At 43.3% G+C, this 15,311-nt stretch overlaps 1 protein-coding gene across 1 annotated transcript in view; it reads right to left on the bottom strand.

The window, feature by feature from the left end:
• LOC119655327 (voltage-gated potassium channel subunit beta-2) overlaps positions 1-15,311 on the bottom strand; it is a 116,437-nt gene that overhangs the window by 2,746 nt on the left and 98,380 nt on the right. Inside the window, exons 3-7 of the mRNA XM_038061168.1 lie at positions 10,109-10,179; positions 999-1,317; positions 806-948; positions 402-736; positions 141-347 (exon numbers count right to left, since the gene is read on the bottom strand). Coding sequence (XP_037917096.1) covers positions 141-347; positions 402-736; positions 806-948; positions 999-1,317; positions 10,109-10,179 — 1,075 coding nt within the window. The remainder of the gene's footprint in view (positions 1-140; positions 348-401; positions 737-805; positions 949-998; positions 1,318-10,108; positions 10,180-15,311) is intronic.

Here is a 15,311-nt window from a genome sequence, read left to right as displayed (position 1 = left end):
GGAAATGGATATTCGTGAACTCGAAAGTGTCTCGAAACGATAGTCATCTGATCCGGACTTTCGTTTTCGTCCCTACTCAGGGTAGTGGGTACTTCTTTGCTCGGCATCAATAATTTAGGGGAAAAAATAGATTCACTTACTTGAAGCGCTTGTAAGCTAGAGTGAAGCTGTTCAGGCGTTGTAGCACCAAGAAGTAAACATTGAACTGATTCGTGTTTCAACGACCATGCTATAGAGAGTTGCGTCGGACTGCACCCAAGTTTCTCCGCGAGTGACGCCAGATCTCTCAGTTTATCACAATGCCTCCGACCCTCCTCGGGCACTCGTTCCTTATTCAAAGCAAAACCCTGGAAAATTCATAACATAAGAAGGATTTGAAATCCACTCGACTGTATCCTTACATCTTCCTCTGTCCATGAGTAGCTATGACTTTTCGTTTTGAACGATCCTTTTGGGAACAATATTTTATCTCCATTCTGCGTATCACTTAAGGCCATCGATAGCGGACCCCATGCCATGAGTCCTACACCAATCTTATTATACATTTCGGGTAAATAGAGTTCCGCTTTTTCGCGGCAGAACATATGATATTCGGCTTGTTCTACTATCGGCGTAACACAGTTGAATTGGCGGCAGTTTGTATAGGCTTCCATAATTTCCACCTGGGACCATCGGGCCGTCCCCCAATACATGGCCCAGCCTTGTTGTATCACATAGTTCATGGCACGGACAACCTCTGAAAATGTCATAACGAAACTCAAGTGAATTTCCAAGAAGCTATTAAGGTGCCAAATTGGGTGCATACCTTCCATAGGGCACATTGGATCTGCCTTATAAATAATCACAATATCAATATAATTAAGCTGTAAACGTTGCAGGCTGGCTTTCACACTCTCGATAATATGCTTCCGCGACAGTCCTCGCTCTTCGGACCTGTAACATGAAGCACTAATATCTATAGAATCATGCAAATTATGAACCCATCTAATGCTACTCACTTCAAACTCCAATATATTTTCGTTGTCACTATGAAGCTGGACCGCTTCCAACCCCATTTCGCCAGAATCTTTCCCAGTTCCGTTTCAGAATGGGCCTCGGAGATGTCGAACAAGTTGATTCCACTCTCCACAGCCAACTTGAGAATCGCTTCGTATTGTTCTTCTGAAACGCCTGGTGAAAAAACGGGCCACGTTCCCAGACCGACATTGGATACACGTAGCCCGCTTTTTCCCAGGTTTTTATAACGAAGGCCTGGTGTCGGTGTTGAACCATGCCGCAGTGGTAGGGCAGCATTTGATCCTAGACTTATCGATCGTCCTAGAAAGATAAAAATACTTTGTTAAAGCGAATTTTCATTATTGATGAGTTGATAACTAAGTAATTGCGGATTCCTTCTTAGTCTGTTGGAATGCAAGGTACCTGGAATGATGAATTCAAATATACCTATAGCAAACGGTAACACCAGATGACAGAACTTCAAATTATCATCCCATCTCAATATACTAGGAAGTTGGAATTCCGTGTATCTTTGAAAAGAGATTTTCGGGTAACTGGGTTGCAAAAATCGCCAATAAAAGAGCTAGGGCGGAACGCAGAACAACGAAGCTGCACGCAAACTAGTGACAGGAGGGAGGGTCGAAAGAAACCGGGTTGTCCATTAACTTGAGAAGAAGTTAGTTTCACTGAGACGCTACAGATAGTTTCGTTGTGCTTATTGGATGACCGCATCTGGAAGCACGAACGATGAGCCCGAAAATGGATCATTATCATCATCAATATAACGCACTGTAGACATCCCGGTTTTGCACCGAGGTTCACCAATTCAATACCCCTAAAAGCTGTATGGCGTCATCCATCTGAGGCAGGGTCTGCCATGTCTTCTTTTTACCAAAGGTATAGACTTTCTGGGTTGGATCATCTTCATTCATACGGATTAAGAGACCCGCCTACCCCCACCATGCAGCCGGATTTTATCCACAACCTGACGGTCATGGTATCGCTCATAGATTTCGTCGTTATGTATGCTAAGGAATCGTCCATCCTAATGTAGGGGACCAACAATTTTGCAGAGGACTCTTCTCTCGAATGCGGCCAAGAGTTCGCAATTTTTCTTGTTAAGAACCCAACTCTCCGAGAAATTTATAAGAACTGGTAAGATCATTGTCTTGTACAGTTAGAGCTTTGAGGCTATGGTGAGAAGTTTTGAGTGGAATAGTTTTTGTAAGCTGAAATAGGCTCTGTTGGAAGCTAATAACCGGGCACCGATTTGATCCTGATAACTGTTATCAGTTGTGATTTTCGATCATAGATAGGAAAAGTTTTCAACGGTCTCAAAGTTGTAGTCTTATATCTTTATTGTTTTTATTTGACCAGTGTGATTCGATATTGTTGGTTCTTTCGTTTTTGGCGCTGATATTGCCACCATGTACTTCGTCTTGCCTTCATTGATGTGCAACCCAAGACCTGATGCCGCCTGCTTGATCTGGATGAAGGTAGACTGTACACTGTACACTGTTCTTTCCATAATATCAATATCGTCAGAGTAGGCCAGTAGTTAGATGGACTTGAACACATTTAAGCAGACGTATGGTAGGGTATCCCTTTGAGTTGGACTGTTTTTGGCGTTGAATGGTCTCGAGAGTGATCCTGCTGCTTTTATCTGGCCTCTTACATTGGTCAGGGTCAGCCTTATCAATTTCATCGGGATACCGAAGTATCTCATGGCTGTGTATAGGCGCAACAGTGCGTTAGAGCACTTTGTTCAAGACCGTAACTGCCTGTAGGAGGCAGTGTGGTCAGCAGGCAGCTTTAAAGTCGATGAAAAGATGGTGCAACTGCTATCCATATTCCAGCAGTTTTTCCATCGTTTGCCTATTCTGTCGGAAATCATATCTCCCTCTTTGTTTCGGCAGGATGAGCATCGAGGTGTATAAGACTTAATTCTGCTGACTTGTTGGTAAAACTTCTATTCTTGGTCCGGTTGCCCCCAGTTGCTTGTCGAATGCACAGACTTGTTCGTTGTTTCAAATGGGAGAGCGGGTGTAAGGGAGGCCATATGGAGAAGAAACAGTTAGAAGGGAGCTAAAATAAATGCAGGGAAAACAAGCATTACTGCGGTACACCTTCGCTAGCATGACTATTATGCTTTTCATTTTCTTATACGAAAACTGCAGAAATCAAACTGGAGCGGAGTTCAGTAAGTGTACAATATCTCAAATACCCGCAGAGGAGCGGCAATTCTTGTGCATTTCGCCCAAAAAGGAGTTATCATAGGGACCCTCGTGAGTAAAGCTATCACCGTGTGGGACTCGGACGATGTCAGGAGACGATAAGGACAGTGGATTCCCGGATGATTTGGCTGGTTTGATGGGTTAGCGAAGGAAGTAGTCATAACCATGCACCGGAGGGTGAGGAAACTTTATTATTACCGAAACGTCAACAACGCCATCTCGCCGCCACGAACTTTCGCTGTCGAAAACGGTTTATAATTGGCTTATAGAATGTACGCACGTTCCTCGGCAAGACCATCGCAGAACTTCAGAGTGCCCCATTTTCCCAATTCGATCTTCTACCGACTCGTCATTGGTAACCCATTGTTCGAGCACAAAGCTTGTCATAAGGCTAGTTGGGTTTAAACTGTCCGACACTACGATGAGTATTAAATTTAGGAGTTGTCTTCTAGATGTACCTAACAAGATGACATCTGCTTCGTACGATGAGTATTAAATTTAGGAGTTGTCTTCTAGATGTACCTAACAAGATGACATCTGCTTCGGAAGGCGCCACCATTTAATGATCATTTGATCGCGCCCGTGTTGCATCCGACACTTCTCGCAGGTTTGAAGAGCTACCATTGATCAAGTTCCAAATTCACCACTTATATTAGCTAGCTGCTGCTAGAACCTGAAAATATCGAGGAGCATAGGGCCGTCATCACAAATGCTCTCTTCTTGCGTGCTACGAAGGTCGTCGGCTTGATCCCGAAGGGGTGTCATAAAATTTGGCTGACTGCGGAATCACAGGACCAGATCGATGAACGAAAGGGATCAATTCCTTAATCCTTAATGAAGAGGTGGAAAGAAGACTTCACGACGGTTCTTAACCTTATCACATTTGGCAAAGTTCCACCTCCTGTGACGAAGGTTTTCGGCAACGTGAACAGGAGTGCTCTATGGAAGTTGCGCATTCTCGAGAAACTAACAGCTACTATCAGAGCAAAGATGTGACGTGCGGCACCCAGGTAAAATTTTATATGAAGTTGAGGTCCAAAGCAGAGTTTACCAGGATTGCATCTTACCATGGATATTGTTTCACCTTGTTATCTTGTTGTAGGTGACATTTTTCCTGCAGCCTTGTTTGAAGGGGGTGAACGACTTGAATGGAAAATAACATTTATCCTCCAACAACTCGATTACGCTGATGAAGTATATTTGCTCTCCAACCGGGTCATGGATTTTGGCCAAATTGCTCTGCATTTGGAAAGATAGGCAAGTAGAGTTGGAGGTAAACACCGACAAAACCAATGTTCGCAGTCTGACGGGTCGTCACAGACTCCTTATTTGCATTAATTGACATAGCATCGAAGACGTTAATCAATTTATAATTCTTGGTCGTGGCGTCTCCCGATGGTGGCACCGAACTGAATTACACAAGATCAAGTTGAGACTGGTTAATGCTAATTCTCTTTCTGTTTTATTATATGGAAGTAGCACATGGAAAGTAACCGAAAAACTCCAACCCTTCATGAACACTTGTCCACGATACCGTGAATGAGTTAATCAGGAGACGGAAGTGAGAATGGCTACGTCTCAGATTAAAGAGGAACGACAATTCCATTGTTGGCTACGTCATGCAATACAACCTACTCTTCCATTATAGCTGACGAGTGGGTCACCCCAAGAGTACTCAGCGCAGAACAATAGAGGAGGATTGTAGGATCCTTGGGAAGTCCTGGAGGGAGATGCAGCGCATTTCAGTGGATCATGTACGATCGCACGTAGAGGCAGTTGACGCCCTATGCTCCATAAAGGAGTAAATAGCAACCATACATTTTAGGGTTAGAGTGCTAGGTTTTCGTACATAGGTCATGGTTTAAATCTCACTGGTGGCAGTGGGATTTGTATCGTGGTTGGACGTTGGATACCAGTCGACTCAGCTGTGTTTACATTCATTCATGATTCTCGAAAAAATCTCGGACCCGGGGGGAATCCTCTTCTTGTCAGGGTTGTGAATAGGTTAGATTTGCTGACAGGGCGGGCCATTGTTCTAAACGCTTAGGCCTTTTATTAGGCCAACCGTACTATCTTCTAAAAGTGTTTATTCAACTGCTTCATTCCTGCAGCATTAACAGGCATGTTCATTTCTAACAAGTAGTCTGAGACTGAAGAACCTGACTAAATATGGTAGTTTAAGAAACAATGACTGGTTAAAATCCCCACTAGGAGTTTCATGTCGCCCTTGGAAGGGAAAATATTAATGCCGCTCTAGAGGCTTCGAGTTCTTCCAAGCAGAAGTAAAAATTTCTCACCCGAGTTCATGAATCCTTGCCACTTCAGCCTTCAGAGTAGACTCAATAACTCACAAAATACAGGTACCTATCATGATGATATGTCGGTGAAGATTATATTGTGTGTAACTTTGATTTCGGCCTAGGACGCATGGCGCCCAATTGGTTGCTTTTCCACGTGTCGATGGTATGAATCCTACATGCGTCATTAATTACTTTCTGTGCACCATAAAACTGAATATGGGTGGGAGAAATTTAGGATCGTTTCAAATGCGAAATTGAGAGATCCTAAATCCGCACCAAAGCAGGAGTAACTTGCTCTCACTTTTTTGGTCTACGAACCCCCCAGAGACGACGACGGTTTGCAGGGCAGAGGTAATCCCTTAGATGCCGCTTCAGTTCTGTCCTAGAGCAGCGTAACCGAACATTCAATGAGACTCCGCTTCAGTTTCATTACCTTCACATTCAATGTTATAGAAGTGATGAGTATATAGTAACCAGAGAAGTATAAAGACGAGCACAAATTTTCATCACGATTCAAACCGGTGGCAACGAAGTCGAGAGGCTAACGCTCAACCAACCCATTCTGTCAAATGCGTGGACTGTGGGTTTAAGAATATTTTCAAAATTTTCCACGCTTGTTGTAAAAAGCGGGCAGAAGGGAAAGGTCAGCAACCTGTAAAAGGGCTATCAGAATGATCGCTTTCTAACTAGAGCAGGAACTTGCCTTAGAGGCTGGATATTCTGGGCTTAAACAAAGTAGGAAAGATGGTGAGACTCTGAAGGGCACTCCTTTCCCACTTGCGACAATGTGCTTTTGTACTCTGGAAGTCTTAGCGGTACATGTATACGCGAATCCAGTGTAGGACTGTTTGCTGGCTTCTATTGTAAGACGCGTTGTCATGATCCGGAAGTCGGTTTGTGACAGGACCTTGATTGCGAAATTGTCGTTGGGGCTAAGCAGCATCGATGAGGAAGTGAAAACTCCACCACATAAATATTAAAACGCTTTGCCATAAGGGTAGTTAGTGGGCTATAACTTCTTACTTCAGGTAAGACTCAATACTATATCAACCAGAAATAATGTTTTTCGGGCCATTTTCAAGGATGACTTTTAATATATTTGCCATAAACATTCCCATTGCGACCATATCCCAATACCTTTCTTAATGCATGACCATTAAGTATTCTGAAATGGCCGACGTTTGGGTCGTCTAAGAGCTAAATGGCACCCAACAGTGTAAAATGAGACAAAGTTTTTTGGAAACTTGGAGAGTATTGAAGGAGATTGTTCGAAATCGACAACGATCCCGGGTAGGTGGGGTTATTAATATTATTAAAGCTGCACTACTTCCTAAAAAAGACTATTGCACTCTTTTTGCTGGTTATAATGTAACTATTACATATAGTATGCCAAAAAAGCCTATAACTGTCAGGAAATTCAATACATTCCTTACTTATAAGTACTTTAACTGGACATCTGGTGCTAAGTATTCTCCCAGCTGCCTCAAAATACTTTACACAAGTACCGGAAACCATCCCAGAACGTGTATGTCGGTTTCATCACACTCCGTACAGTATCTGTAGGCAGCGTCCATAGATATCCCTAACTTCCCCAAGTGATAGTTTAGTGGGCAGCAATCATTCCTTTGTGGTCTTTAATTCCTATCCTCCCATAAACACTGGAATGCTCCATCCCTGGCAAATTCGCCATTTTAGCTTCCTTAGCCGGTCCTCTTCATTTTTTAATGTCATAACCGCGAATTCGTTTCCTATTCAACAGAACGGTTCTGGTTCGTTCAGAGCCGTTCTTGCTCCCTTCTTGGTTAGTTCGTCTGCTGCGTCAATACCTTCCCTTGATATCAATAATTCAGAATACCGCCTAGAAATAATATCAATCTTCCTTCGGTAAGTCAACATCTCACTGATACTGCCCGCCATTTTGTAGATGGCCCACCTTACCTGCATGTGTATGCACAGGTGGAGAGGAGTTAATCCCAGAAGGACCACCAAGGATGCCGTCGGGAATGTCCCCATTGCTCGGCTGATACACACGCAAGCCAGTCTTTGGAGTTTATGTAACTCCCTGGCTGGTGTGGTGAGGTCAGTTCTTTCTATCCAGATGGCGCGCCATAGGTAATCATCGTCGTAGTTTTGCGACAAGTGTTTCCAACATGCGTTTTTCAGAGTAATTTTTGGTGTAGTGTAACTCCCAAGTATTTGACCTCTGTTTCTCGTTTCGCCTCCGTGCCATGTAGCCTAATGGCTCTCAGGTGATCAAGCTTACATTTCCTAGTGACTGGTACAATGGTGGTTTTAGCTAGATTGTTGCACGAGGCATTAGTAACTCTTAGCCCAACTGGATTGAACGTGTCATGCAAGGGGATCCTCATAGGGGCAAATATGAGATTAAATCAATGTTGTCAGCGTAACCCTGGTCTCGTATTCCAGCATTTGTTAGCTTTTCTTGGAGTTCATCTGCTATCATCCTCCACATAAGCGTTGTTAGTATCCCGCTCTGCGAACTATCTTGGGTAGTATTCATGACAATTGAGTTTGCGCCTGTCAGCCATTTTACCCATCCAGAAAGCCAGGGTATTTCCGACTCTCTTGGGGATCAGGGCATCTTGCATCTCTGTGTCCGATGTATTATTGAATGCCCCTTCAATGTCCATAAAAGGAAACAATGCTATTTCCTTTGTTTCTATGGCATCCCGCAATACATGCGCTAGTTGATACAGGGCAGTTTCGGTTTCCCGTCCCGCCCGGTAAGCATCATGACACTGATGTAGGGGATTACGCCTTAGAAAAGTAGTTCGATTATAGTTGTCTATGAGCTTCTCCACTGTTTTCAGTGTGAACGATTTAAGATAAATTGGTATAAATGATTTAGGGTGAAAAGGATCCATTTTAGCGCTTTCGGAATAAAGACCACCTTTGCCCGCCTCCATTCCCAAGACTATGCTACCCCTTATCACCCTTATAAGAGGCTTTAAGATTACTTCTAGACCGAACTGGAGTAGTGCTGGGAAGATACCATCGGATCCGAGTAATTTAAATGGTTTAAAGGTTCTCACCGCCGAACTTACCCTAGCTTCGGAGCAAACCTAGATGTGGTTGATGTCACTTATTCGCAAATCTTGGTGATCTGATGTGAAGGAAGAAGAAGAAAGGCAATGGTCGTTAAGATCCCGAAAAGGGCGTCCCCCTTGAGTACGATAGCTGCGGGGATATTTGTGTGATTTAAACTTTCGCAAAGGTAGTTAAGTCCTTTAACGTAGGTGCCTGTCGTGGAGAATTAATCCTACGGTCTTCTTAAGACACGGATTGATTTTGGGACCACAATCAGAGCCCCGCTGTGACAAGCAACAACGGTACCAGTCTATACCAAGTGCATGGCTTAGCATTCATACTGGTGGATGCAAGACCTACCTAAATCTTTACCGAATTAAGGAGTACGGCACCCGTGTTGAAACGCAACACCACGCCGAAGCCCGAAGGTCTCTTCTCGCTTGAGCATCACCAACAACCCCCATGAAGCTTCCACTAGGGGGCCAACCGCAAACAACCGAGCTGTACTCATATACGACAGGAATTCTCCGGAAGTATATGATTCCAGGGGCTACCGCAGTTCCCTTGGTACCAGCATACCCCTGGTAAGGTTTCGTGGCCGAAGCCACTTCAGATGAGTCCCCGTGCAGACTCGGGTCTGATGGCCCTAATTAAACCTTGGAGCATTCGCCTACTGCACCACGGCCGGCATGCCAATGCGATACAGCGTTTCCCTGGCCACCACGTGGAGATTCTCCTCGGCTACTTGGTTTTGGTTCAGCCGACACGGTTGCCGCCCCGCCTTCCTCCCCGCCACCTCTGAGCACCTTGCAAAGGTAGTTACAAAAATAGCACATCGAGGTAAACTTCCAAAGCTTGATCGCTGGGGAGCAGGCTGGATTCCGCTCTGTATTTTCCTATAGTGTGTAGAGCTCATTTGAAGGAGTGGAATTGAATGTGAATGCGAATGAAATCAAAGCTGTCAGTCTGACAGTTCAGGATATTCTTCCATCTGCATTGAAGGATTCTAAGTATTGCTTTCATTTCCAATAACTGGTTTATTACTTGGGAGATGATCCAAAGAGTATATAGAGAACCCCTTGAAGGAGGAAATATGCTGAGATCACATTTTTTGTTTGCCCTCAACATTGGAGTCCTATTTGGGACTCTATCGTTTTGAGTTTGCGTGGACGTCAATTACAATGCTCAGAAACACAGTGTAGCCCTCTTAGATGAAGCTCAAACCGTTCATGATAAGTGCAAGTAGAGACAAATGACTAGGGTCTGCTATGTTTTAATCCAAAAGGCGCTTCCAAAGTTTGAACGCATTCCTTAGATGTGCAGGAATGGCTTGTAGCCAAGTAGAAAGCGTAATCAATGTGATGTTACGTTTGAAGCTAAGCTTTGAGGACGTAGACTAAGAGAGGTAATTTTCATGGAGATCGATTCCCTAAGTCCAGTCAATAGAAGGGACATTTGTTTGAAATAATGAAGCACTAGCCAAATAGCTTTTATTATTTCGAACATGATAACGAAATATAATATCCTTACCAAAATCAAGTTGACCACCGGTACCACTGAACTCCTCCATACAATCCAAGGACGCTATCGGTGCTCGGCATCTGCAAGAAAAATGAAAACACATTCGTCAGTCGATGAAGGATTATTACAAAATTGCGCATTAATCACTAATTCCTGAAAGGTTCGAATCTGTTGTCTATCATGTCTAAATGCGATAGACTTTAACAAGTTTGAACTGAGCTTCCTGCAAGAACAAATTATCGACGTGCTTCCAAGGAGCAGATTGTCATCTTCTTTTGTATTCAAGTGGCATTCAATCCCTGTTGAAATAAACATTTTCAAAAGTCAATCCAAAGTCCTCACGCTCGAGTGGCTTTCAACGAGATGCAACCTTGAACCTTGCGGTAGTATTTACACTTCGTTCGAGAGGCTAGAAGTGGTGATTTTCTTGTTTTTATGAAAAATAAGAAAGTACACTTAGCACCCTTGCTCAACGTGGATGATTTTGAGGAAATGGATCCTTGAATTTGAAGGAATTGAATGAGAAAAGGAAGAAAACATAGTTGAGTATAAGAGTAATGGGAAGTACTAAGGGTTGAGGAATTAAACTGTAAAGGTTACGAATATTAATTATGAATTTCGATCCATGCTTATTCAGCATAACAGAGGAAACGCTAGGATTCCATTCACTTGCTTTTGCCTGTCGGAAAATAATATATGCGCCAAGGAAGGAAGAAAGGATCAAAAATCACTTTGGGGGTCAAATTTAGAAATTGTTATGATTTCACTGATTTCTGGGAAGCATTCACGTTATGGTGGATGTAATTTGCAATGAAAATAGTATCACTTACCGCTTGGTTTGGTAAACTGCAAGAGGAACACTGTACAGGGAATTTGCCAAGGAATACTCCATTTCTACCTACAGAAACCTACGCACATTCACCCAACTGAAAGTAGTTTTGTCACAAATGCAAAATTGATCCTTGCTAGCCAGCGAGAGTGGAAATAAAGCGGAGACAAATCAAATTTTTATACACAACTTTACTTAACCTTTACCTGCGTTTCACTCGTTTTACAATAACCATTTTCACTCTTCACAGAATATTTGCTGCTCTCACGAAAATACCAAAAAACACAAACGTATGTATTTTGATAACGTAATTATGTACTGCCTTCGCACATTTGCCGTGCACGAGCCTAGCGTTGAATCACCAACATTGCGTGTAAGCACCACGAATATTCGAAGTGTTTTAGTTACAACTCTCAACTGGGGCCAGAAATCAGAAATGTCCTTCTATTCCACAATATGAACTGTGTCGCTCCGAACAACACTAGGCATATGTATGCATATTTAAAATGGTGGGGCTCTAGTTCTTGTGTTTGTTCTTTTGGCGAACAAATAGGAACAAAAAAATCGCAGGAAGCTTACAACGTTCTATACCCCATTATGCCATAATACACGGAGAATTCAGCCAAATTGGCTCTTTTCATTTCTCAGTCCAACCACCGAGCACTCCAATTCCGTCGAGCCGTTCTAGATCCAAAGGCTTTTGATAGTTTTTCGTGAAGGAAGGAAGAGGCTCATGAACGATTACAATTGACTCGGTATGTATGGCTCTGTGACAAACTCCTAGTTGCGATGGGGAACCACAGCACGGGAGGACGATGATAAGGGTAGCGGATCATTGAAATGATAATGGACTTGCCAATATGTTTTCGTACAAGGTTTATCCAGAGCGAGAGGGCTTAGGTGGCTTTTCCAGTCAGCGACGTTAGATAACCGCGGAATTGAAAGGGAGACGAGTGTCCTTACACTGTGCACTTATTTTACAATACCTGCAAACAGTTTAATATCTACAGTAACTTGTTCATGGCTGCTAAACTCAATTCGGAAATGATAAACCACGCCAAAACCTGGTACCACTCGACCCTACAACTGAAGAGTTGCTTTGCAGCCCTTATCTCTCCTACCACGTGCCAAGGAGATCCCATGATGTATATGACCGAGAAGTATTTATTTCCTTGATAAGAACTTGGAAATTATGTAGTAAGGAAGAGGCCAGAAATTATTCCAGTTGGCATCTTCTTCTGCTTTACTCTGCCTTGCATTCATCCCCTCTCCCTAGTTCCTCGTATTTGCAGTGTTGTTATCGGAATCCCAGTGCCAAGATTCCATATTGTAATCTTGGGAAAATGTCCAGCCAGGGGACGAAAATTAACCGAGAAAGGAATTAGAAAAGCCGCTTGAGGGTGTAACTGTGAAAAATGTCTTAATATGGATATACGAGTAAGTTTGGGATAGTATATTACAGCTGGAAGCGTATTGTGAGAAATCAGTAAAAAAATTCAGCTTTATTCAACAAGGACAATGGGCATACCTCGGAGAAATGTGATATGTTCAAGCTCTTTATATTGCTCGCTGGGATTATAGCCCTAATTTCTGGAATGATAACAACTAGCCTTGGCATGTCCCACGCAAAATACTCATATTATCGAGCTCATGAAGTTCACAGCTCGTAATATGAATTAATGAAAATTGTCCGCAAACATTCGCACTGAAAGGAGCACGCAAGGGAAATGAAGGTCTTGATGGAGCAAACAATCGATCTGAAGTAATTGATAGATGGGAATAGTCCTTTGACCTTATGAGCATTTGAATGAAACACACATTTGCTTGCTTTATAGTCGGGCGACCGGAAGCTTTGACCATGGATGTGCAATTAATGTCTTAAAGGTCACGCCAACCACACCGCTATTCTCCTAACCAATAGGTTTCACATACAGCCTCCTAATGGAAGGAAAACAATCTCTCGGCTGATATAAACGGCTGTACTACAGCTTAGACTCCTTATTATTAATTTCTAAAAATATCTTGGTTGTTATCAGGGTATCATCGCTGGCAATACGCAGTAAGATCATGCCAGAGAGACCTTCACGGTAGACCCAGAAACCCGCATCACCAAAATTATCAATCAACATTACTCGTTATAGGTTCTCGGACATTTCTGAGGCGGAAATGATCAAAGATTTTGACTAGTTTCGTTAGCTAAGGTTGAGCTGCCTTAGGGGTAGTTGGTAGATAATAAGGCTTTATCTCAAGTAGGTATACTATTATATATCACTCAGAACTTGTCCTTTCTAGGGCATTTCAGAGCATGACTAACAATATGTGGGGCCTAGCGTTGCCACTGACTCTTCCTGGGGTTGTGTCCTAGTTGCTCCCATGGTTTCCCTCGTCTGCACCCAGCTTATGCTCTTCTGTGTCACGTAGCTCTACAGCAGCCGCTCATCCAATTTACCTAAGGATAGTGAATTCGAATGAAGTCGAGTGCTATGCCACTGTCAGTGTAGGCGACACTACTCAGATTCTGTGAGAGAACAAATGGATGGCATCGGTGTGACATGATACACTGAACCCCTGCTCGTCCTCTGGCAGTAAAATATCGACAATAATAACATCAAAAGTGTCAGCGATTGAATGCAGTCCTACTACCTACAGTGGCAGTTAACTCCTAAAAATTATCGTCCTTTCTTATATGGCGCATTCTAGGTATGCTTAATTTTAACCCTCAGTAAAATCTTAGTGTAGTGAACGGTACTCTTTATAGAGATTACTCGCTTGAGCGCGTTGCTGAGATAACTTCATTTCGTTAGAAGAAGCACTTCGCCGGTAAGTTCCCTCATAATGCCATGTACTGTAGCTAACTCATAATGAACTCCGCCCCAGTATCGGAGTCTGGAGTCTGGATTATACTCACCCCACTCGCAGCGGTCATTAGAGCTTTCAGGTCTTAACTTTCTTCGATTTGTTTCCACGTAATCAATCATTTGGGACATGATTCACGCTTTTAGTGACGATTTAGTGTTCATTAGCAGTCTTGACCCCCCCCCCCCCCTCCTCACAGAAACAAATGTTTACAATAGAGAGGCAGTAGCTGAATCACGTAAATGGCTCCTCCGGGGGGATCGAATCTCCCCATTCCTGCGGATAGAGGTGAGCGTGCCGTTTTCAACATACGTGTTGCTCTGGACGCCCAGAAAACAAATCTAAATCTGTTGTGTCATTTACTCCTTGAGAGGGTATAACACGTTAACCAAACCTGCTCCTTTTCTGTTCTGCCGTAAGTGCTCTTAGGGCGACCCACTCGTCAGTTATCTTGGGAGTGGAACTGCATGACGTAGCCAGCAATGAGATTGTCGCCCCTCCTTAATGTGTGACCTTGTCACTTCCACTGCCGTTTTTTGATCACATTGCCCACGAGTGACAGGCTTGAGCTTTACCTGAAATAATATCAGGCCAGCGTACTCAGATGATACGACGTAGATAGGTGTTGCTGAATGCTTGGGTCTGTTGAGTAACAGTAGGGGCCATTTTCTAAGTAACTCCCATAATGCAGCACAGAAAAGACACTAGCACAGAACAGTCTCAACTTGGCTTTGGTGTTGGGACACTGCATTTCTAGATTTTCGACAGGACAGCGAAAGCGGATTTAACGCTTTTTATGCGGTTGTGCATGTGATGGCCCGACAGACTGAGAACCTTGGTTTTGTTGGTAATTATCTTCAGTCTAACTATACCTCTCTTTCCAAATTCAGAACCATTTGGCCCTGATCCCCAACCCGGTGAGAGGGCAAACAGATATCATTAGCGTGGTTGAGGTGTTTAAGGAAAGATGTCATAGTTCATTGAATTCCTCTACGTTCTCCGGACAAGGCAGCATGAAGGGCGTCAACGATAATAAGAAGAAATGATATCGGTAACAAGGACTTCGCTTTGGACCTCGAAATCCTCTTAGATTTTACTTGGTGCAACACGTAACATTTTGCCTCATCCTGCGTCTTTCTAATAATAACTATTGGTTTCTTCGGAATACCCCTCCTTCGTAGAGCACGCTAGATACTCGCTCTGTTCACACTATCGAAAGCTTTCTCGAAATCGATGAAGAGCAAGTGAAGTGAAGATCTAGACTCCCGTATTGTTCCAAAATGAAACATAGGGTGTTAAAGTGGTCAATGTAGGAGGATCGTTAACGGAAACCAGCTTGCTCCCTGTCGATCAAAGTTTTGAGATGTTCTTTATTGCAGGGGTTATTCGAGCTATTATCTTTACAACTGCAGGGAGCATACTTAAAACGGGTGCCCTTTTTTGGAATCTTAGCGATTATTTTCTTATTCCACTTTCTAGGAAAGGTCTTGGCTTCTCAGAATTTACAAACAAGCGGAACTAACAAAC

This window comes from Hermetia illucens, chromosome 4 (genome assembly GCF_905115235.1).
Source record: "Hermetia illucens chromosome 4, iHerIll2.2.curated.20191125, whole genome shotgun sequence".
Taxonomy (NCBI): Eukaryota; Metazoa; Arthropoda; class Insecta; order Diptera; family Stratiomyidae; genus Hermetia; species Hermetia illucens.
Note: the sequence above shows the minus strand (reverse complement) of the source record. Positions and strands in the feature narration are given on the sequence as shown.